At 33.8% G+C, this 23,043-nt stretch overlaps 1 protein-coding gene and 1 pseudogene across 1 annotated transcript in view; both read left to right on the forward strand.

The window, feature by feature from the left end:
* The first annotated feature begins 2,220 nt into the window (after nt 1-2,220).
* The window catches only part of LOC145715072 (cullin-4B-like), a 137,637-nt gene continuing 116,814 nt past the window's right edge, over nt 2,221-23,043 (forward strand). Inside the window, 9 exon segments of the mRNA XM_081794656.1 lie at nt 2,221-2,438; nt 6,101-6,216; nt 9,955-10,058; nt 10,318-10,387; nt 13,009-13,082; nt 13,725-13,887; nt 13,988-14,078; nt 15,268-15,373; nt 16,132-16,199. Coding sequence (XP_081650782.1) covers nt 2,231-2,438; nt 6,101-6,216; nt 9,955-10,058; nt 10,318-10,387; nt 13,009-13,082; nt 13,725-13,887; nt 13,988-14,078; nt 15,268-15,373; nt 16,132-16,199 — 1,000 coding nt within the window. The 5' untranslated portion in view covers nt 2,221-2,230.
* On the forward strand, nt 19,812-21,250 carry LOC145714987 (cyclin-A2 pseudogene; annotated as a pseudogene).

A 23,043-nucleotide genomic window follows, 5' to 3' on the forward strand; every position in this document is an offset into this window, starting at 1 on the left:
TTAATATAATGTATAATATTAGTCTGGTGTACCTCATAGTAATTGAAATATGTTTGATAAGTAAATGTCGGTAGTGGGCATATGTCTAGTTAAGGTTTGTTTAAATGTATTAACTTTCATTAATTTAGAGGATTTAGCAACACAATGTAGCAATATAAAAGGTGAAAGTACCAGTTACCAAAAGCCATTCACAGATGTGCAAGGGGGAATGGAATAACTCAGAATATGAGCTAAGCCTTACAGCAAAATAGAATTAAGAAGAGAAATTCATTTTCATCTATGCATCTACACCAAAATTAATAATGTTCACTTTATGCATTCTACATAGAGGTTAATTTAAATAAAAGTACCAGGACTTACAGCATAAAAAAACAAACAAACAAACAAACAAACAAAAAACTAATCAGAAAAAAATAATTCCTTCCGTAGGAACTTTATAGCTTTAATAAAGCTGGTTAACGGTTATTTTTCCCTACATCGTCATTGACAGCTTCTGACAGCTTTTATACATTGCTTTAAAGGCCGTGGATGGAACGGCTTGACGAGTTGGCCTCCCAAGGAAAGGATATACAAGATTGATACATTTATGCTCCACATTCAGATTACTTAAATAACTGCATACATTTGAGGGCTAAGCGATCTACTGCAATCTGCTAAGAAAAATGTTTTTTTTCCACGCAGGGTTAATTGATCTTGTATTTCTCTACAATATCTTTCTCCGGACATGGCTCTAGCTCCTTTTCTCTTTTGCCTGGCAGCGCAGAGGGTAGTTGTGCTATGCAAGCGAACGTCATAATCAGAATTTTGGACTCCGTCATTTCCGGTGGAGACATCTTGAGGTGTCGCATCGCGAGACGGCGAGGCTGTGGGGGACGTCAAGCGTCGTTTCTGAGTACTTTCTCCGGTTTCAGAGAGGCAAGTACTTTGCACCAAACAACCAGAAAATGTGTAAATTATTACTGGTTTCTTATGCCTTGATCGTAAGGGTGCCGTGTTGCTGTTTTAGTTCTAGCAGTCAGGAGGCTTCTAGCGTCGATTTTGTAACCGGAATTCTGTGTGAATGTATGTTGCCTATTTCTACCATTGCGTCTCTCTCTGTCTCCCTAAACTTCTCTCATGTTTTTCCGTGATTTCGGAGGGATATCCAAAATATCCATGATTTTTTAAAGTCCCTGTTTATTTGTGCCTAACTCATTATGTAGCGTAATTTGCCTTGCTTTTTATTTTCTTTTACAGGCTTTCCCCTTCATTTTCTTACATACCTCTTTTTGACTTTGTTCTTACCTTTAATCCTTCATTAAACTTAACTCTTTCCACCCATGTGTGTGTTTTTATTTATTTTATCATTTAGCACCTTGGGTATCCTACTTGCTAGATTTTCTGGACCTTTATAGTGAATGTTCCATGAGAGTGCAGAGCTTTGTCTCTTATTTGCTGTATATTACAAACGTCTGTATAGCTAACCGTGATGTAAAGTGGTACAGAGTAAACAAATGTATTATATTCTGGCTTTTCTGGCTTTCTGTACTTCACTTCTTGTCTCATTGATTTCTGTCTCTTAGCTGTTTCTGTGGTTTGTGTTTGTGTTTGTGTTTCTTTTCCCCCCTCAGGTAAGCTCTGTGTTGCAGGAGGTTGTGAAATATTCTGATATAGGTGCCTTGTACGTTTTTTTTTTTTCTTTTGCAGTTTGTATTTACATTGTGTTCTCTTTCTGTCTCCCTCTTTTTCATTTTTTCCCCTCTGTTTCCCAGTTTTCTCTTGTTTTCTAATCTCTTGTGTTTCCTTCCCATGTTTGCCCTTGCATATTCCAAAACACTTTTACAACCATTTTGTCATTTGCCACTATGCTGTACTGAAACTCACTTCTTACTTCAGCAGTCTCACTTTTTCCCTTTGTGCTTGGTTACTTTCCTCTTTTTCTTTTGACGATTATTCATTTTTTCATTCTCTTCATTTTCACAATATTTCATCTCCTCATCTGGTCATTAGTGTTTTGACTATTTCTCAAGAGATTATGACTACCTGCTGATGGTCTCCCTGCATCTGCTTCCATGTAGTGTTAAGAAAAAAAATGAGTAAAATATAGGAACAAGGGTCAGGAATATTACTAAATGCTCTTCGTGTTTGTCTCCTTTTGCTTCTTTTTCCTGTCACCAAAACTTCTTAAGTCTTCTACTAGATAAAATTATAAACTTGAATTTTCTTGGATTTCATAGGACTTAATGTGAAAATGCCTCAGGAAGACTCATCATCATCTGCAGCTGCTGCTGCCTCTCAGAAACAAGAACAACTTAAAAACGGAAAGTTGATAGTTTTCTCTGTGGCTGCAGACCATCACAACAATGACTTCACTAAAGCCCCAACAACTCTGTCTAGTTTTGCCAGTAACATGCTTGGCACTGGCTCTGTCAAGAAGTTGGTAATCAAAAACTTTAAAGGTAACTTAATGATAATTTTTTTAAGATTTCAGTTTTAGCTTTTCATACCCTGTTGCTGCTTTTTTACTTTAAATTCAGAGAGATACAGTTAATATTTTTCGAGGTAGTTAATTTTTACAAGATTAGGAACATTGATTTTACACTCTGAAGACCTGAATCCTGGCCCCAGTTTAACCATGGAGTGACTCGAGACCTTTGGAAAATTACTCCACTCTTCAGTACTTTGTTTCTCTCTAAAGTACATTTATGCCCTCCCTTACTGTTTGAAATACTCTAGGTTGCCACACCGTTGTAGAATACATTCTCTTCCATCTTTTTAGTGAGTGGATCTGTAATATTACTGAGAAAAGTTCTTACATGGGGAGTCCAAAGGCAACAATTTAAATTTTTAATAAGTTACAGAACAGGTGGTAAAAAATTGTGCATTTGGACATAAACAGTGAAACCATAATAAGATCCTTTATTAGGAGTAGATTTTAAATTTTGAAGAGATATTAATATAAAAATTAAAACTCATGATAATCATTGGTTTTTCATACAATTTTTATAGAATTAGCGTAATTTTTCATATAATATTTTCATATCGAATTCATAAAACAGAATCCTTACATGGTATTTTGGCATTTTATAAACCAATGTTTTTGGTATCTTGTCAAGATTCTCATTTTTTAGTTTACAGGTTTTAAAGGGCATATTCCAACCCCGTTGCCATCTTTAGTTGTCAAGAAAAAAATTAACTTTTTAAAATTTTAATTAATATTATTTAAAAACTTTTGAATTCAGTTATTTTCTGCTCAAAAAATAGTTTTGTAAGTAAATATCAAACAATCCAAAATTTATGAATAAGACCTCAGATTTTCTAGAACTTTTCAAAAGTAAATGTTTGTAACATTTTGCCCCTTGGTGTTTTGCTTTTTACCTTTTCGCCTTATCCAGAACCTAGTGCATGCTAGATTTATTATGCAGAAGTTTGACTTTAGATTGTTGAAGTTTCAAAAAGCAATCTTACTTTAGTGGCCAAGTAAGATTTCAAATAGCATGAATTATTTGAATTCATGTTATACTCATGCATTGTTGCATAGATTGAAAAATTTACTTTTTCCAATCTTTTTTGGTATATTTCAGCATTAGGGTGAATTTAAGGAACTGAAATGCTTTGGTCTGTGCATATGTTTTTCATTGTTTTAGTCAATATTACTAATTTGATCTGGGTTCTCATACTCAGGGCAGAGCTATATCAAGTATCTCTTAAAGTTATTTAAATAATTTTGACTGTTTTTTAAGTTTATTTGTTTTAAGACAGAGAGCACAAGCAGGGAAGGGGCAGAAAGAGAGGGAGAGGGAGAATCCCAAGCAGACTTCCCACTATCAGCACAGAACCTGACACAGGACTCGAATTCATGAAGCATGAAATCATGACCTGGGCCAAAATCAAGAGTTGGAAGCGTAACCAAGTGACCCACCCAGTTGCCTCTACAAATTTAATACTCCTACGTAAAGGATATACAACATTTGCGGTTCTGTCTCATGTATTAAAATACTACAAATAAACTTAGAAAATATTCTGTTTTAGTGGGATGGAATATTGAAATAGTTCTGTAGATCATCATCATCCGATATCTGACTTTCAGGTGTTTTTGCTAACTTTTTTATATAAACTAGATTTGAAGCAACACTCATATTCCTTTTTCCGTGACATAATTAATAATGCTTTTCAGATTTTTAAAATAACTCATTTATTTCAGGGTAAAGTTTGTATTAAATTCTGCATAGAAGAAGGAATGGTTACCATCTTGGATAATAGTAAATTTTTTTGAGAGAGAGAGAGTGAATGTGGTACAAAGAAAAATAAACTTAATATTATATATATATACACATATATATATATATGTAATTATAATTATATAATATATATTATATATAACATAACTTTGTGTATTTTATATATAAACCCTAATATATATGTTAATATATATTATATATAATGACTAATATAATCATATTAATTATATTAATTATATTATATTAAATATAGTGTAAATTTAGTTATATATAATTATTAATGGATATTAATAACTAATATATAATATATATTATATATAATGTAATTTTATATATATTATATATTGGCCTATATAGTTTCCCTTCCGAAGGGCCCACATCTTGGTTTTGATTGTTTTCTACCTCAGTTAATTTGTGCTTAATTTTGTATTATTTTTCTTCTTATTTTAGATTCACTTTATCTTTGCCAGCTTCTTAAGTATAACCTTATCATTTATTTGCAAGATTATTTTTGTTTAGTAATTTAAACATAAAAGTTTCTTGTTTTTTGTTGAGACTTTCTTTTACAAATTTTGTGCTGATATTTTTACTGAGGAGAAATTCACAAAGAATAAATTGGATGTTAACTTTTAAAGTATACAGTTGTACACTTAGCACTTGACGGTATTATGTAACTACTGCCTCAGTTTAATTGTGAAATATTTTAATAGGTAGAAAATGAAAACCTATGTTCACAAGCATTATGATCTCTCTGCCCCATTCCTTTTCCTTTCATTTCTGTCCTCTCTCTACGAGGCAGTCAGCTCTCTGATTTCTGTCTTTATAGATTTGCCTCTTCTGGATGTTTCATTCTATAATCTTTTTTGTGCCTGGCTGAGTTCAGTTAGCATAGTGTTTTTGAAGTTCATTCAGGTTGTAGTATGTGTGAATGCTTCATTTTTATGGCTTAAATAAAATCCTATCATATGGATGTACATAGTGCCATGAACATTTATATACACTATTTTGTATGAATACCTGTTTTTAATTCTTTTGGATATACACTAGGAAGGGAATTGTGGGGTCATATGGTAATTTTATGGTTAATGGAAGAACTGCTAAATTTTCCACATTCTCCATACAATTTTATGTTCCTACCAGAGAAGTATAAGCGTTCTAGTTTTTCCACATCCTCTAAAAAACTTGTTATATCCTTCCTATTAAGTATAAAGTCGTATGTCATGATTTTGACTTGTATTAATCTATTACTATGTTGGGCAGCCTTTCATGGGTTACTTGGCCGTTTGTATATGTTCTTGAAAGTATCTGTTCAAATCTGCTGCCTAGTTATTAATTGGTTGATATTCTTTTTTGTGGATGAATTGCAACAGTTTTTTTTTTTTTATTCTGGATGCTTCATGTTTACCAGTTATTAGGAAATATTTTATTGTATCCTGATGGTTGTGTTTTGCTTTCTTTATTCCTTACCTTTGATCCACAAAAATTTCACATTTTAACTTAATGAACCCCAATACATTATCTTCTGTCACTTATGTTTTGGTGTCATGTGTGAATTTACTGCAAGGTCCAAGGTCACGAAGATTTATCCCTTTGTTTCTTACTAAAAGTTTTATAGATTTTGCTTTCGTATTTACATTTATGTCTTTGATCCATTTTGAATTGTGTTTTGATTATGACACTGACTTCGTTCTTTCATATGTGGGTATCTTGTCGTAGTACCATTTGCTGAAGTGACTATTCTTAACCCACTGAATGGCCTCAACAAGCTTTGTTTAAAATAAATTCATTATATTATAAATGTGTGAGGATATGTTACATGTTCTAGTATTTTGACATTGTCTCCCAAACAGTTATGCTATAAACTTTCATTTATTTATTAGATAAACCCCTGCCACTGGAAAACTACACTGAAGAAACATGGCAAAAGTTAAAAGAAGCTGTACAGGCTATCCAGAATAGTATCTCTGTTAAGTACAGCTTGGAGGAACTCTATCAGGTGTGTGTTACTTTTGGATACAGGTATTCACTAATCATAATGGAATCAGGGTTTATAGTAATAATTGAATTATAATTCCTTGGATAATTTTTATCATCATGCATCGTAATCATGGGATCTACCAAGATTACAATCATGCAGTACACTTTGTGTATTTATGTTTGATTGATTTACTTAGTTACAATTATGTTGTGTATAATTTTGTACTTTTATGCATATATTCTTATTGTTCAGGGTATTTTATTTTATTTTATTAATTTTTAAATTTTAAATATAATTTATGATTAAGTTGGCTAACCCACAGTGGATGCAGTGTGCTCTTGGTTTTGGGGGTAGGTTCCTGTGATTCATTGCTTACGTACAGCACCCAGTGCTCATCCCAAAAAGTGCCCTCCTCAGTGCCCAATAACCCATTTTCCCCTCTCCCCTAGTGCCCCAATAAACCCTAGGTTTGTTCTCTGTATTTAAGAGAGTGTGTAACTATTTTTTCCCCTACCCTTACCCCATGGTCTTCTGTTTAGTTTCTCAAGATCCACACATGAGTGAAAACATATATATATGTCTCTTTCTCTTATTGACTTGCTTCACTTGGCATAATACCCTCCAGTTTGACTTGCTGCACTTTGCATACTACCCTCCAGCCCCATCCACATTGCTGCAAATGGAAGGATTTCATTCTTTCTCATTGCCAACAAATATACGTGTGTGTGTGTGTGTGTGTGTGCGCGCGCGTGCGCACACGCGCGCACACGTGCATGTGTTATGTATATTATATATGTTATTAATTTATTAATAATACTAATTTTATTATTATATTACATATTATTATATTACTATATAATATAACCTTTTATATATAATTTGTATTATATTATATTATCCATTTATCAGTTGATGGACGTTTAGGCCCTTTCCATAGTTTGGCTATTGTTGAAATTGGTGCTACAAACATTGGGGTACATGTGCCCCTGTGAATCAGCACTCCTGTATCCTTTGAATAAACTCCTAATCGTGCTATTGGTGGGTCATAGTGTAGTTGTATTTTTAATTCTTTGAGAAACCACCACGTTGTTTTCCAGAGCAGCTGCACCAGTTTGCATTCCCACCAACAGTGCAAGAGGGTTCTTGTTTCTCCACATCCTCGCCAGCATCTGTAGTTTCCTGAGTTGCTGATTTTAGCCTCTGTGACTGGTATGAGGTGGTATCTCACTGTGGTTTTGATTTGTATCTAGCTGATGATGAGCGATGTTGAGCATCTTTTCATGTGTCTGTTGGCCACCTGGATGTCTTCTTTGGAAAAGCGTCTATTCATTCATTCTACTCAATTCTCCAGATTACTTGTTTTTCACATGTTGAGTTTGCTAAGTTCTTTATAGGTTTTGGTTACTAACGCTTTATCCAGTATGTCGTTTGCAAATATCTTTTCCCTTTCTGTTGGTTGCCTTTTAGTTTTGTTGTTTCCTTTGCAGTGCAGAAACTTTTTATCTTCATGAGGTCTTGATAGTTCAGTTTTGCTTTTAATTCCCTTGCCAAGAGATACAGGAGTGCTGAGACATAGGGGCACTTGTACCCCAATGTTTATAGCAGGACTTTCAACAATAGCCAAATTATGGAAAGAGCCTAAATGTCCATCAATTGATGACTGGATAAAGAAATTTTGGTTTATATACACAATGCAATACTACATGGCAATGAGAAAGAATGGAATATGGCCTTTTGTAGCAACGTGGATGCAACTGGAGAGTGTTGCTCCTCTTGGCTTGTTGTTCCTCCCTTGGCTTTGGAGACCTGTTGAGCATCTGAGGTCAACGAGGTTGTTGCCTGTTTTCTCCTCTAGGATTTTGATGGTTTCCTGTCTCACAGTTGGGTTTTTCATCCATTCTGAGTTGTTGTTGTTGTTTTTTTTAATGTATGGTGTAAGAAAGTGGTCCAGTTTCATTCTTCTGCATGTTGCTGGCCAGTTCTTCCACCGCCATTTGCTAAAGAGACTGTCTTTTTTCCAGGGGATACCCTTTCCTGTTTTGTCAGAAATTAGTTGGCTATACATTTCTGGGTCCAATTCTAGGTTCTCTGTTCTATTCCAGTGGTCTGTGTGTGTGTTTTTGTGCCAGTACCATACTGTCTTGATGTAGTAAATGCTGAAGTCTAGGATTGTGATGCCTCCTGCTTTGGTTTTCTTTTTCAACATTACTCTGGCTGTTTGGGGTCTTTTGTGGTTCCATACACATGTTGGGATTGGCTGTGCTAGCTTTGAGAAGAATGCCAGTGCAATTTTGGATGAGGTTACATTAAACATGTAGATTGATTAGGGTAGTATTGACATTTTGACAATATTTATTCTTCCAGTCCATAAGCGTGAAATGTTTTTCCATTTCTTTGTGTCTTCTTCACTTTCCTTCACAAGTCTTCTATAGTTTTCAGCATACACATCTTTGTAGACTACATCTTTGTATAGACTATCTTTGAGTAGACTACGTCTTTGGTTAGGTTTATTCCTGGCTATTTTATGATTCTTGGTGCAATTGTAAATGGGATTGATTTCTTGATTTCTCTTTCTTTTGCTTCACGATTGGTGTATAGAAATGCAACTGATTTCTGTACATTGATTTTGTGTCCTGTGACTTTGCTGGATTAATGTATCAGTTCAAGCAACTTTTTGGTGGAGACTTTCAGGTTTTCCATGTTAGAGTATTATGCCATCTGTGAAAAGTGAGTTTGACTGACTCTTTGACAATTTTTATGCCTTTCATTTCATTTTGTTGTCTGATTGCTGATGCTAGCACTTTCAGCACAATGTTAAACAACAGTGGTGAGAGTGGACATCCCTGTCATGTTCCTGATCTCAGGGGGAAAGCTATGTTTTTCCCCACTGAGGATGGTACTGGCTGTGAGGTTTTCTTATATGGCTTTTATGATGTTCCATTGTTCAAGTTATTTTAGTTAAATGTAATTTAGCCTGGTCCTGTACATGTTTTTTCTTAGTTTAAAAAGAACCTAGGCATGCTTATGTAGCTCTGACAATTAAGCCTCCAAAAGGCTCTATTACTGAAATGTAGCATACTTTTTCTTTATTAAATGTGCCTTTGGTCATAAAGTTTTGGTTAGACTCTAGAACTCTTATAATGTTGATTCTGAACATTCTTGCCAGATGAATTCTTTGTTTTATGAGGAGTGAGAGCTTTGCACTATTGGTGACTTCACTGCAGTGGTCAGTAGGGTGTATTTTAATATAAACAAATGGTTTGTTTTATTGTTTGTTATAGGAATTGAAAGTCACACTTAATAAGATTGTGTTTCATTGTATTGTACACATTTTTAAAATGTATTTTCTAATTTTAAAATTTTAAAGAAAGATTGTAATCTTTTAAAAATTCTGAAAATTAAGACGTGGTTTAACGTATGGTTTGAACAGCTAATTTCAGAGAATTATTTTTAAATTAAAGAAAGCTGATTACTATGAATGTCTTGGTGCTTAGAATTACTCATAAAGAATGGGTTTGTACATACTGATTGAGATGGAAGACTTTAAATTCATTTTCTTAGGGTTCAGATACTGCAAATTTTGAAATAGCTTTTCATCATTTAATAGTCATGAATATATTCATGACATTCCTATTCACTTATTAATTCATATAAAATAAGTTCACAATCAGTGGTCCGTATATAATCAACAGTTGTAGACAAAGTAACTTTATTTTGCATTTTTTCAACTTAAGCACAAAAATTTCATTTTTTCAGAGTGTTGAAAACCTTTGCTCCTACAATTTATCTGCAAACTTGTATAAACAGTTGAAGCAGCTTTGTGAACACCACCTCAAAGCACAAATTCATCAATTCAGAGAGTATCCTTTTTTTTCCTCTTTGAGTTGTTTCCTGTCTTTTGTCAAATTTTCCATGTCAGTATCTATCAAGTGGAATAATTTACTTGGTATATGGGATTAATGTTATTTTTGTTCTCTTTGTGTTCTGTTTAAGACAGACATCCTTGGACCTGAGGTTATCATTAAGCAGTTTTAAATACTGTCTTTTAGAAGTCATATCTTCCGTTTGCAGAATGTGTGTTAATGTTAGAATATAAAGTTTTTCTTAACATTACCTCATGGATTCTGTGGATAATGGCCCTTTTCTAAAGAAAATGGATAAATGCTGGCAAAATCATAGCAGACAAATAGTAGAGTATAGAAATTATATTTTTAGTTCAGAGAATTATCATGGAATGTGTTAAATGGTTCTGTAAATGAAAAACTTCAAACTGTAGTTAGCCCATACTTTATTTAAAAGCTTCTGGAAGTACTTTTATGGTAGACCAAAATTTTCAGTTCTTTAACGTTTTAATTTTAATTTATTTATTCGCTTACAATTAGGTGTTTTTTTCCAAACAGATAATTATACTTTAGATGTAATTGAGTTTAACATTAATAGGAGCTTAAACAAGAGGCACAAAATGTATGTCAGATTTAGTCTTACTAAATAGTGTGTGAAATTAGTAATTTATCATCTGAGTTTTGAATATATGGAGGAATGTGTAGTAGAGCTATAACAAAGCTATACTAAATAAGATAGATAAACCTGTAAATGCTTCAACACAAAATATGTCTATATTTTGAAAATGAAAATATGTAAATTGTGTTTGCTTTTCTATTTGGCAGAATAAAGCATAAGGTAATATGATATGTTGATACTATTATTAGATTTAAAAGTTTATTTAAGGTATAAAAACAAAACTGCAGTGAGTTTAAATCTTCACTAATGGAAAACATTTCTCTCAGTTTCATATGTAAAGAATAAAAACTAGAATAGACTAAACAGTTCAATAAAATGGTGATACTGAAGAGTTTATATTTTTAAAATATAAAAGGAGGTCCCCACATGAATCATGACATGAAAGTATTTATCTAATTGGTTTTAATGAATTGCCAAGCATATTGGCTGATTTAGTTCTTTGTATTTGGAGTTGTTATTCTCACTCATTCGGACCATAAGATGTGTCCTAAGTCATTGATGGCTCCCACATCCCATCTTTCTAGTTTTCTTTGTTTAAAAAAGTAATTGTGGGTCTTGGTTAAAAATGAGGGCTGTAATCCATACAAATACCAATTTCTTTTAACCTCCCCAAAAGTGTTAACATGGCAAAATTCTCTCAACAGCATAATAACCCCTTCCCACAACATTTCCAGATGTCCTCTGTAGTGTTAAAAGAGGAATCAGCAAAAGAGGTGCCATAAATGTTTTAAGTTAGAAGCAAAAAAAGTAGACATTTTCTAAAAACAGTGTATTTATGGCTACAGTTGTTGCTGATGTTAATTGTACAAGCATATTTTAAATCCTACACAGTTGATTACACCATTTATAATGATGGTGAACTTGCCACAAAATTAAGTGTGTGTGAAATAATATGCCATGCATGTTGATTATTCCATGCAATATGTAAAAATCATTCTGAAAAATATTTCCTGGAAAATTCTTACTCTTTTAAGATGTAGTTCAAAGGTTATCATTTCTTTCATGCTTTCTAGGCTATTCCACTCTGGCTTTTATTCCACCCTAGTTTTCTTTTGCTTCTCATTTGCTTTCTCCCATCTCTTTGTATTATAGCACTTAAAAGCATGTTTGTAATATAGCACTTAAAAGGTGTGTTTAAAGCATTAATGCTCTATTTCCTTTTGTAGATTATGAATTCTTTACCAAGTTTTTTGGTATAATAGAGTCATCACATTGTGCAAGTTTAAGATGTACAGTGTGATGATTTGGTAACGTCTGTATACTGCAAAATGATTACTACGGTAGAATTAGCTAATACCTCAATTACCACTTTTCATCATTACCATTAACTTTTTGTGGTGATAACAGTTAAGTATCTGTTCTATTAGCAACTGCCAAGTATCTTTCCAGCACATATGGTGATTAACTTCATCACCATGCTTACATTGGATCTCCAAAATTTATTCATATTACAAGTGAAAGTTCATGCCCTTTGGTAATTTATTTTAAAATTTAAATGATTAAAACCTTATTTCTTTACAAATTAATTACATTTTCATTAATATATTAGTATAACTTGAATTTAATACCTAAAGTTTTGTCAGTTTAATTTTTTAGTACGGTAAGTATTAGCAGATACTTACACTGGTGATAATTCTTTGCTTTCATCAGTACTTTTTAAAAATATGAAGGGGACTTGAGACAATAATGTGTGAGAACTGCTCTTCTTATATATGCTCACATCGCAGTTAATTTGTACATAGCCAGTATATTCATAATAAAGAAGTTTGTACATAACCAGTATATTCATTATAAAGAATTCTCTTCCTGCTGTGTGTGTTTTTAAATAAAAGCGGTGAAATGTTATATTTGTACCCGGCCTTGGTCTTCGTAAGTATTGCTGTTAATTTTCCATATTTCCTCTTCTTTTATGGTACAGCTCTGTCTTATATTTTCAGTCTGCTGAAAATGTATATGTAGGTGTTTTTCAAAGATGTGTTGAGCAGACTATACTTACCACTAATATTCATATATCGGCAGTTTTTACATAAAATAACCCATTAATAAATTTTCTTTATATATTTCTATTAATCTTTATTATTTAAGAACTAGCAGCGTAGAAAAGAGTGAAAAATTTGAAAGGTTATCTTTACCAGAGAAATAAATACATTATTGCCCATGTTTGATTGATAAGAATGTTATAAATTATGTGCTTTTCTTAAGAGTTAAGTTTTTATTTGATGGGATGATAATTTAACCAAAAAATCTTTGAGACGTAGTGTTTTACCTTTATTTTTTTATTTCTAACAGAGCATGATTAGGAACATTTTTCTGTTCCTAGATAGAACTTATGCGTTTCAAATTTTGATGTTGTCTTCAATTTGGTAAGATACAAATAATTACTTAAAACACTGTTACATGTGATTTATAATCACCTCCTTTATCTTCTGAGAGACAACACAATAAGAGAAAAATCATTTTCAAAATGTGTATTTCTTTGTATCCTAAAACTTTGACTTTTTTAAAATGATATTTGAGTACATGGTAACACAGTTTTAAGTGTTACTTTATAATTTACCTCAATTTAAAAACATGTCTTAATTAGGAAACATACTAGTTCTAGAATCTAATCTAGGACACTGAATCCCATTTGAAATACTTCGTTATAAAACACTAGAAGGTCACTAAGTTGATATTAATGTCGATATTATTCATACCATTGTGCTTATTATGAAGGCTAAAAATCTAGGGCCAGTTTAGAAGCTTTAGCGTCCTAAATTTTGCTTAATTTTTAAGAAATTACTGAATTATACATGTCATCCACTGTGCCTTATTTACACTGAAATCTTATTTAGTGATTTCAGACCATCAAAAAACAAAATAGAAATATTTATCCAACTGTAGATACAGTGAATTTAACATCAAGTTATATTTTGTTTCGACTGGGAAATGCATTATATACACAGAAGTGTAACTGATGGGGAAAATATAAGCCAAAATTTAGGCAGATTTTTTGTTTGTTTTAGGGATATGGGCCTTGAATTATTTAAATCATATATAATTTGTGATCAGAATGTTCGTAGCAGGACCATAGATGGAATTCTTGTGTTGATTGCGAAAGAAAGAAATGGCGAAACGGTTGATCGATGTCTTATTCAAAGGCTTGTAACTATGCTTTCTGATTTGCGGGTAAGTAATTCCTTAACTTTCATTAAATTGAAACTGATTTCTAATGTCATATCTTAAAGATAACTTTTAACTAAGTTTCTTTTATATATTCCATTATTAGATTTACCAAGAATCTTTTGAGAGTAAATTCTTAGAAGAAACAAGCAGGTTCTATGCAGCAGAGGAAAGGAAGCTAGTGCAAAAAAAAAGAGGTATTTGAGATCAAGATGATAATTATAAATTCTTTCAATATCCATAGAAAAGATTATTAAAATGTAAAGAACCATGTTTCTTTATAATTCCTATAAATTTTGACAAACCTTTCTTCCTGACAATTTTTTATTCTTTTTTTTCTTTTTTGGTCAGTTATGCTAAAGATTTGTCTACTTTGTTGATCTTTTCAAAGAAGCAACTCTTGGTATGGTTAATTTTTTTTCTATTGTTTTTTTTTTTCATTTCTCTCTCATTAAATTCTATGCTAAATATTGTTTCTTCATTTGCTTTCGTTTTACTTTGTCTTTTTCCAGTGTCTTTAGATAGGAAGTAGGTTTTTTTTTAAAGTTTATTTTGTTTTGAGGTCTTTGTTTTTCTGATGTAATTATTTATAACCATAAATTTTCTTCTAAATAATGTGTTAGCTGCCATATTAAGTTTAGGTATGTTCTAGCCCCGTTTTCACCTATTTTAAGGTACTTTGTAGTTTCTCTTTGATTTCTTCATTGACACCTTGATTATTGAGAAATGTGTTGTCTAATTTCCACATATTTGTGACTTTCTCAAATTTTCTTATTTTCCCATGTTTCACTCCATTTTGATGAATGAGCACAGTTTTTATAATTTCATTCATTTAAAATTTATTTGCTTGTTTTGTGAATTGATGAGGTCTGTCTTGCAGAATATTCTGTGTGCACTTTGAGCAGAAGTGTATTCTGTTGTTGAGTGGAGTGTTCTATAAATACTTTTTCGTGTTTAGTGTTGTTAAAGTATTGTGTTAACTTGCTGGTTTCTGTCTGAGTACTCTATCCATTATTTTGGATATAATATATGTCCTTTTATATATCATGTACATTCTGTATGTACTGTGCATCATAGATCTGTATGTAGTCAAGTCATCAGCTTTTGTTGAATTTTCAGTGTTTCTCTTCATTTATAACAGCCCTTTGCTTCATGTATTTTATATTTTTGTTTGGTTATATTAAATTTTCAAACCATGGATTCCAGTTACAAGCTGTAACCAGTTTAATAATTCTTGACATTCTGACTTGATAGAAACAAAATGACCATATAGCTGTGCCTTTCAAGGTTATGACACTAAATTGATTTAAAAGAGGAATGTTTTTGTTTGCTTGCTACAAAAACTTTGTAACTTTCGTTCTTTAAGTCCCATGATTCTTAAAATAGGAAGGTAAAAATTTTATTTTCAGATTCCTGGGTGTCTTTACCACATCAAGAAGCTCCTAGAAGGAGAAGTAGACAGAGTTAGAACCTACCTATGCCTTAACACACAGTAAGAATTACATATTTTGTATTTGTATATGTAATTTCTATATACCATATTTATATACACTTTGATTTTGCTTTACTTAGATCAGAAATTATCAGGGACACCTGGGCGGCTTAGTCAGTTAAGCATCTGACTTCACCTTGCCTCAGTTCATGTCTGTGCTGATAGCTCAGAGCATGGAGCCTGCTTTGGATTCTGTGTCTCCCTCTTTCTCTGCCCCTACCCTGATCGTGTGCATGCTTTCTCTCTCTCACTGTATCTCAAAAATAAATGTTAAAAAACTTTTAAGTTGTCGTATGATAGGATTAAATAATATAGTTCTTCACCTTTTTTGCTTAGTTCCTGCCTTTCTCCTTTCTTCATTTGTATCAAAAAGATGGGAAAGCCTGACAAATAAAAATTTCTTCGTAAGTTTATTTTTTAGTTTTTTGGATGAGTGGGAAACTTTAGAAAATTTGTTGTTGGTCTTGTTTAATTAGAGGTAAAATAGTAATTTTTATGTAAACTAGATGTTTATTATTATCACATAATTTTCTGTAGTTATGTAATGATAATTATAACTCTGAAATCAGAAGTTCATGCAATGAAATTCAGTCTCCTGAAGACCAGACTACAAATCTTATGGCACTCATACATGCATAACAATGTAAAACAGAAATCAGGACAGATGACAATAATATATGCAGCAGGGTTTTGGAAAACCGTTTTAACTCTCCATTAGGAGAATCTTGCAGTGATTCTAAACTCGTTTTTTTAAACAGGAAACAACTGGTCACTATGCTAGAAAAGCAGCTTCTAGGTGAACACTTATCAGCAGTTCTTCAGAAAGGTAAATGAGAATATGTATGTTTTGAGAAGGCATTATTAAAGAAAATAATTTTATTTTTTTACATTTTTAAATGATTTTAATTATTAATGCATTCTGTGTGTAAGTCTTCCTTTAAAATGATTGATAAAACCAGATACAATTTTTTTCTCATTCTCTCATTTGCCAAAGCAGTTTGTGTCATGTAGTATATTCAGGGTTTTTTTATAAGAATACTAAATGAGAGTTACACATATACCTTGAGATAGTAATGTGCTCAAGCTTTATTTTTGGCTGATGTTTTAAAAATAGTCTGTATTGTTACCTTTTTTTCTGGTGTTTTAAAATTTTAGATTGTAGGTTAGGGCTGTTGAGCACATGTTTTGCTTCTGGTATTTTCCCTTTTCTTCACGTAAAGGCAACATTTGTTCAACAAATTTGTGATGAGCTTTTGCTTCTTGGTGCAAAATAAATGGATTCAATACAGGACATAATTTTTTAGAAAACCTTATTAAATGAGTGCATGTAAACTAAAACCTAACGTTGAAAAGAAGTACATTATTGAAAGGAGAGTCTGTGTCTAGTGACCTCCCACGAGGAAAAGATTTAGGCATGATCATAAACAGGGAATCCTGGTGTTGCTGAAGTATACTTAACAAGGCTTTAGGGAATAGTGAATGTTAGTTTAAACTGGAGAGAGTAAGTGTAGTTGATCACATTGGCCTTTTGAAAAATTGGATTATATTCTAGATATGATTAAAATCTTCTTGAGCACAAAGAGCATGTAGGAGAATATTGTAGTAACTTTTTAGACAGATGGAGCCTTGATTTTATGGTTGAAGAAGGGAGAATGTCATATTAATTAAGGTAATTTTATTCTTGGGAAAGGACTTTTTCGTATGTTAATCCAGAGTATTCTATAATTTTAAGTTTTATTCCTGTCCACAGTATACATTTGGTTATTATTTTTCCTTATCACTTGAAGTGCCTTGTAAATAAATTAAATACATAAAATTTAACTATATTTTAATTTATCTTATTTCATCTCTTTCCATCTCATTTCATTCCATATCATTTAATCTCATTTCATTTCACTTGAAGAGAGAGTGACCCTGATGAGAGGGCCAAAGGGAGAGAGAGAGAATCCTAAGAAGGCTCTACACTTGTTGTTGAACCTGACACAGGCTCAGTCTCATGAACCTGGGATCATGACCTGAGCCAGTGAAACCCAGAGTTGGATGTTCAGCTGACTGACCCAACCAGGCACCCCTAACTATTTATTTGACAACAGAAATATAGAGTGGGGAGAGCACCAGTACTGTGAATTTTTCTATTAGAAGGAAATTCATATCATCAGAAAGGTATTTCAGATATTTGAAATTAAAATGAAATAGAGTCAGAAGAACTCATAATTTAAAATTTTTCTATCATCTTATTTTTTTTTTTATTTTTGGAATATGAATGCAGCTGGGTGAGGTGTCCAGGACCACCCTCAAGTTCAGCAATTTGCTAAAAAGTACTCCCAAGAATTCAGAAAAGATAATGATGAACCATGTAAGTTGAAATCATCAAAGAGAAGAGGATCATAGAACAAAGTCCAGGCATGAACTTTCAGTGGTCTTCTCCCACTAGGGTTGTACGGACAGAGCTTAACTCTCCTAGAAATTGTGATTGAAAGCATGCATATAGTGTTGCCAAGTAGGGAAACTCACATCACATGGATGACTTTCAGCATGACTGATCTTAGTGTCCAGTCCCTTCAGAGATCAGGCTGGTATTTCCTGGCCCAAACCCCCCACCATGAGTCACATTTTACCATGAACTGTGTAGCATGGCCCATTGCCCCCCAGTAAATAAAATTTTATCCTGCGTGGTATTCAGAGAGTTTACTGATTACCTTCCAGAAGCTGTATAAAGGCCAGACTTTTCTTTAAGCAAGAGATATCCTTTACTGCACAATAATAGAATGGAATTAGATAAAATTAAAATAATTGTGTTTCTAATCTTGGTCTTAGAATAGAGTGATACTGTAAGCCCCCCATATGACTTACGGACATTTTCACTCTTCTAGGAAACATCTTTGGGATGGGTTTCTACAGGTACAACAGGTGTTTGTCCTTGAAAACCAGTGGGTTTTGTTTGTTTGTTTGTTTGTTTGTTTGTTTGACTTACTAAATAGATTATTGTTTCTGTGGTAACAGAAAAATGTGCATATCTACAAGGCTTTCCACATAGTTTGTGAAACACCTGAATTAAGGAGAGGATTCTCAGTAAGAATGAGGAAATGTTTTAGTTTTTTCACTGCTGAATGGACAGATGGACATATATTGGATTGGAGAAAATTTGTGAACTCTTGCTTATTAGTGGAAAGAAAAATTCTTGTTTATTAGGATTCCAGATAGTAGTAAACTTCACGGATGCCTATTTATGGGTTAACCATCGTGTACATTATCTGTATCCTTTCATACCTACATCTCTTCTGGGCTTGCAGTCCTCGCAATAATTAAGCCGATGGTCAGGGAACGAAGACTGATTCTAACATGGATGTTAGGCAGACATTTCAGAAGACAAATCACCCATTAGAACATTAGGTATCCCCGAGAAGTTACGAACTAGGGGTGATTTCTGGATCATCTTAATACAAATATTCTTACAAATCTTGGCTTATTTATAGGATTTCCTTATTTAAAATTAAATTTCTCCTTAGAAATGTTATAGGTCCATTGTATCTCAGGCTTTCAGTTGAAGCATTTGTAATTATGTGCAGTCTTATGTAGATCCTCACATTTATATTAAATAAATGCATTTTTAGTAACTTTTTCTAGCTAAAATGAAGTCCCATATCTTCCCCTACCTTCAGTATTCACTAAATACTGACTGAAGATATTTAGGGTACAATTTACTGCAAAGTGAAGGTTCAGAGAAATGGTTGGATCCAGAGAAAACAAAACAAAACAAAACAACAAAACAAAACAAAACACCCATCCCATGAGTTCATCTACACAGAGGCCACAATAATGGCAAAAATTAAAAGATAAAAGTCTTTCAAGATTCTAGGATATGTGCTGCTGAAATGAGCACAATCTTTCAACATTCTGAAGAAAATTGTTTTCCAAACCAGAAAGTCTACAAGATGCAGCCTTGTTTTATTAATCTAAAATTATGTCTGAGAGATATAGGAAGTATACATTTATAAGCCAACAGTGAAATACCATTACTTCCGATTGTAAGTTTCCTCTTTTGATAAATATACATAACTTAAACTTCACCGTTTTAACTACTTTTAAGCATACATTTCAGTGGCAGTAATTTCATTCACAATATTTGGAGCCATCAGTACCATCCACCTGCGGAACCTTTTAGGAATAGGAATCCTGTATGAGCTAAACAGTGCACTCTAAATATTTTGATGCTTGCATTTTAACTTGTTAACTATTTTCAGTATAGATGTAGTTACAGTGCAGAAGATATGGCAAGTGTCTCTGAAAATGCCTTATTGAGTTATTTGGTGTATTAACTACCTGAACTGCAGGAACAGCCAGCTGCCACTCCAGTGGGCTGCTTGCTGCGTCTTGGAAGCATCTTTATCCCTGCACACTGCTTGCATATGCCTTTTGCAACCTCCTTGGTACTGCGTTATCCTTAGCGGGCAAGCTGCCTAGAGATGGGGCAGCTGGATGTGGCTGGAGTGTTTCTTGGCCTGGGAAAGAGTACACACTGCTTTGCGCCACAGACTTATCCCACCAAGATCCCAGAAGCTGTGATGTTGGGCAGCTCCATGCCCAGGCCTAGAACCAGAGGGGCTGCTGATAACTGTAGCACATGGCAATCCAAGAGGACCAGAAGAACATCAACCAAGAGAAGGTGGTGCCTGCTCAATAAACTTGGGAAGGCGTGGCTGTACTGAAGGCCAGGAACCATGCTTTGCGGTGTCACAGCAAAGGCCCAAGACACAACAGATTGCGCCTCTTAAGGATCTTCCTATGCATGATGAACATGCTGCTGTACCTCCCTGGGAAGCAAACAGTAAGCATCCTCCATTTACCAGGCGGATAAAACACAAGAATAGACTGAAAAAGGCCAGATGAATCTAAAAAAAAAAAAAAATCATGAAAATGTGCTGGCTTTCAATTTAGCTTTTACTTTACCTAGACCAAGAGAACCACTGGTATCTCTTGATTATCCAATGGATAATAGTTTTGAGTCACCACGCATTACGGACATATCAATTGTACTAGAAGATGGAAACCCAATGAATGTTAAAGAAGTCCTGGATTATCATGAGGATATTGACACATACCTTAGGGAAATGGAGATTAAATGTAAACCTAAAGGGGCACCTGGGTGGCTCTGTCAGTGAAGCGTTAAGTGTCCACTTTGGGCTCAGGTCATAATCTTGCAGTTCATTAGTTCGAGACCCGCTTAGGTCTCTGTCCTGACAGAGCAGAGCCTGGAGCCTACTTCGGATTCTGTGTCTCCCTCTCTCTCTGCCCCTCCTGCACCTGTGCTCGGTCTCTCTGTATCTCAAAAATGAATTCAGTGTTAACATTTTTTTTTTTAAATGCAGGCCTCAAGTGGGTTACATGGAGAAATCTGTAAGACCTAATAAACAGTTTTCTGTGCTTGTGGACTGGTTTAAATAGGAGAATAGTACAAAGCACAGAATGAGACCCTGCATTTGGCTGTGAACTACATTGATAGATTTCTTTCATCAGTGTCTTTGTGCAGGAAATCTTCACCTTCTGGGCACACTTCTATGCTGTTAGCCTCAAAGTTAGAAGAAATATACCTACTTGCACCAACAGTAAATCAGTTCTCCACCATAACTTGTCCACCAGCAGTCTGCAAACTGCAAAGTTGAAAGTTTAGCAATGTTTCTGTGAGAATTAAGTTTGATAGATACCATACCTAAAGTATTTGCCATTACTAGAGCAGCCTTTCATTTCACACTGCACACAGCCACAGGACAAAGCTGCCCTAGATAATGAGTTCAAAAGACTGGAACTAATATCCTGGAGTTGGTGATACGTCTGTGGGTCCATGTCTGGGTTCTCTCTTCTGTTCTGTTGATCTGAGTGTCTGTTCTTGTGCCAGTGCCATACTGTCTTGATGATTAGAGCTTTTAGTATAGCCTGAAGTCTGGGATTGTGAGGCCTCCTGCTTTGGTTTTCTTTTTCAAGATTGCTTTGGCCATTCAGGGTATTTTCTGGTTCCATACAAATTTTAGGATTGTTTGTTCTAGCTCCGTGAAGAACGCTGGTGTTATTTTGATAGAGATTGCATTGAATATGTATGTAGATTGCTTTAGGTAGTATTGACATTTTAACAATATTTGTTCTTCCTATGGAGCATGGAATCTTTTTCCATTTTTTTTTTTTTGTGTCTTCTGCAATTTGTCTCATAAGCTTTCTATTGTTTTCAGTGTATAGATTTTCTACCTCTTTGGTTAGATGTATTTCTAGGTATTTTATGGGTTTTTGGTGCAACTGAAGAGGGGATCAATTCCTTGATTTGTATTTCTGTCGCTTCACTGTTGGTGTATAGGAATGCAGTTGATTTCTGTGCGTTGAGTTTATATCCTGCAACTTTGTTGAATTCATGAATTAATTTTTGTAGTTTTTGGTGGAATCTTTTGGGTGTTCCATGTAGAGTATCATGTCATCTGTGAAGAGTGAATGTTTGACCTCCTCCTGGCTGATTTGGAAGCCTTTTATTTCTTTGTGTTGTCTGATGGCAGAGGCTAAGACTTCCAATACTATGTCGAGTAACAGTGGTGAGAAAGGACATCCCTGTCTTGTTCCTGACCTTAGGGTCAGGAATTTTTTCCCCATTCTCTCAATTTTTCCCCATTGGGTCGTTCATATATGGCTTTTATGATTTCGAGGTATGCTCCTTCTATCCCTACTTTCTTGAGGGTTTTTATCAAGAAAGGATGCTGTATTTTGTCAAATGCTTTCTCTGCATTTATTGAGAGGATCGTATTATTCTTGTCCTTTCTTTTATTGATATGGTGAATCATGTTGTGTTGTGGATATTGAACCAGCCCTGCAATCCCCGGTATAAATCCCACTTGGTCATGGTAAATAACTTTCTTAATGTATTGTTGAATCCAGTTGCCTACTATCTTGTTGAGGATTTTGCATCCATGTTCATAATTTTTTTAATGTATTGTTTTAGTGTATTTAATGTATTTTTTCATGTATTGTTGGTTAATACCTTGTTGAGGATTTTGACATCCATGTTCATCAGGGAAATTGGTCTATAGTTCTCCTTTTTAGTAGGGTCTCTGGTTTTGGAATCAAGGTAATGCTGACTTCATAGAAAGAGTTTGGAAGTTTTCCTTCCATTTCTATGTTTTGGAACAGCTTCAAGAGAATAGGTGTTCAGTCTTCCTTAAATGTTTGGTAGAATTCCCCTGGAAAGCCATCTGGCTCTGGACTCTTGTGTTTTGGCAGATTTTTGATTACTAATTCGATTTCCTTACTGGTAATGGGTGTGTTCAAATTTTCTATTTCTTCCTGTTTCAGTTTTGGTAGTGTACATGTTTCTAGGAATATGCCCACTTCTTCCAGATTGCCCCTTTTATTGGCATATAATTGCTCGTAATGTTCGCTTATTATGGTTTTTATTTCTGCTGTGTTTGTTGTGATCACTCTTCTTTCATTCTTGATTTTATTTATTTGGGTCCTTTTCTTTTTCTTCTTGATCAATCACTCTAGTTTATCAATTTTGTTAATTCTTTCAAAGAAGAAGCTTCTGGTTTCATTGTTCTGTTCTACTGTTTGGTTGGTTGGTTGGTTGGTTGGTTGGTTGGTTGTTTTCGATAACATTAATTTCTGCTCTAATCTTTATTATTTCCTGTCTTCTG

The sequence above is a fragment of the Panthera onca genome, chromosome Y, assembly GCF_046562875.1.
Source record: "Panthera onca isolate mPanOnc1 chromosome Y, mPanOnc1 haplotype 2, whole genome shotgun sequence".
In the NCBI taxonomy this organism is placed as follows: Eukaryota; Metazoa; Chordata; class Mammalia; order Carnivora; family Felidae; genus Panthera; species Panthera onca.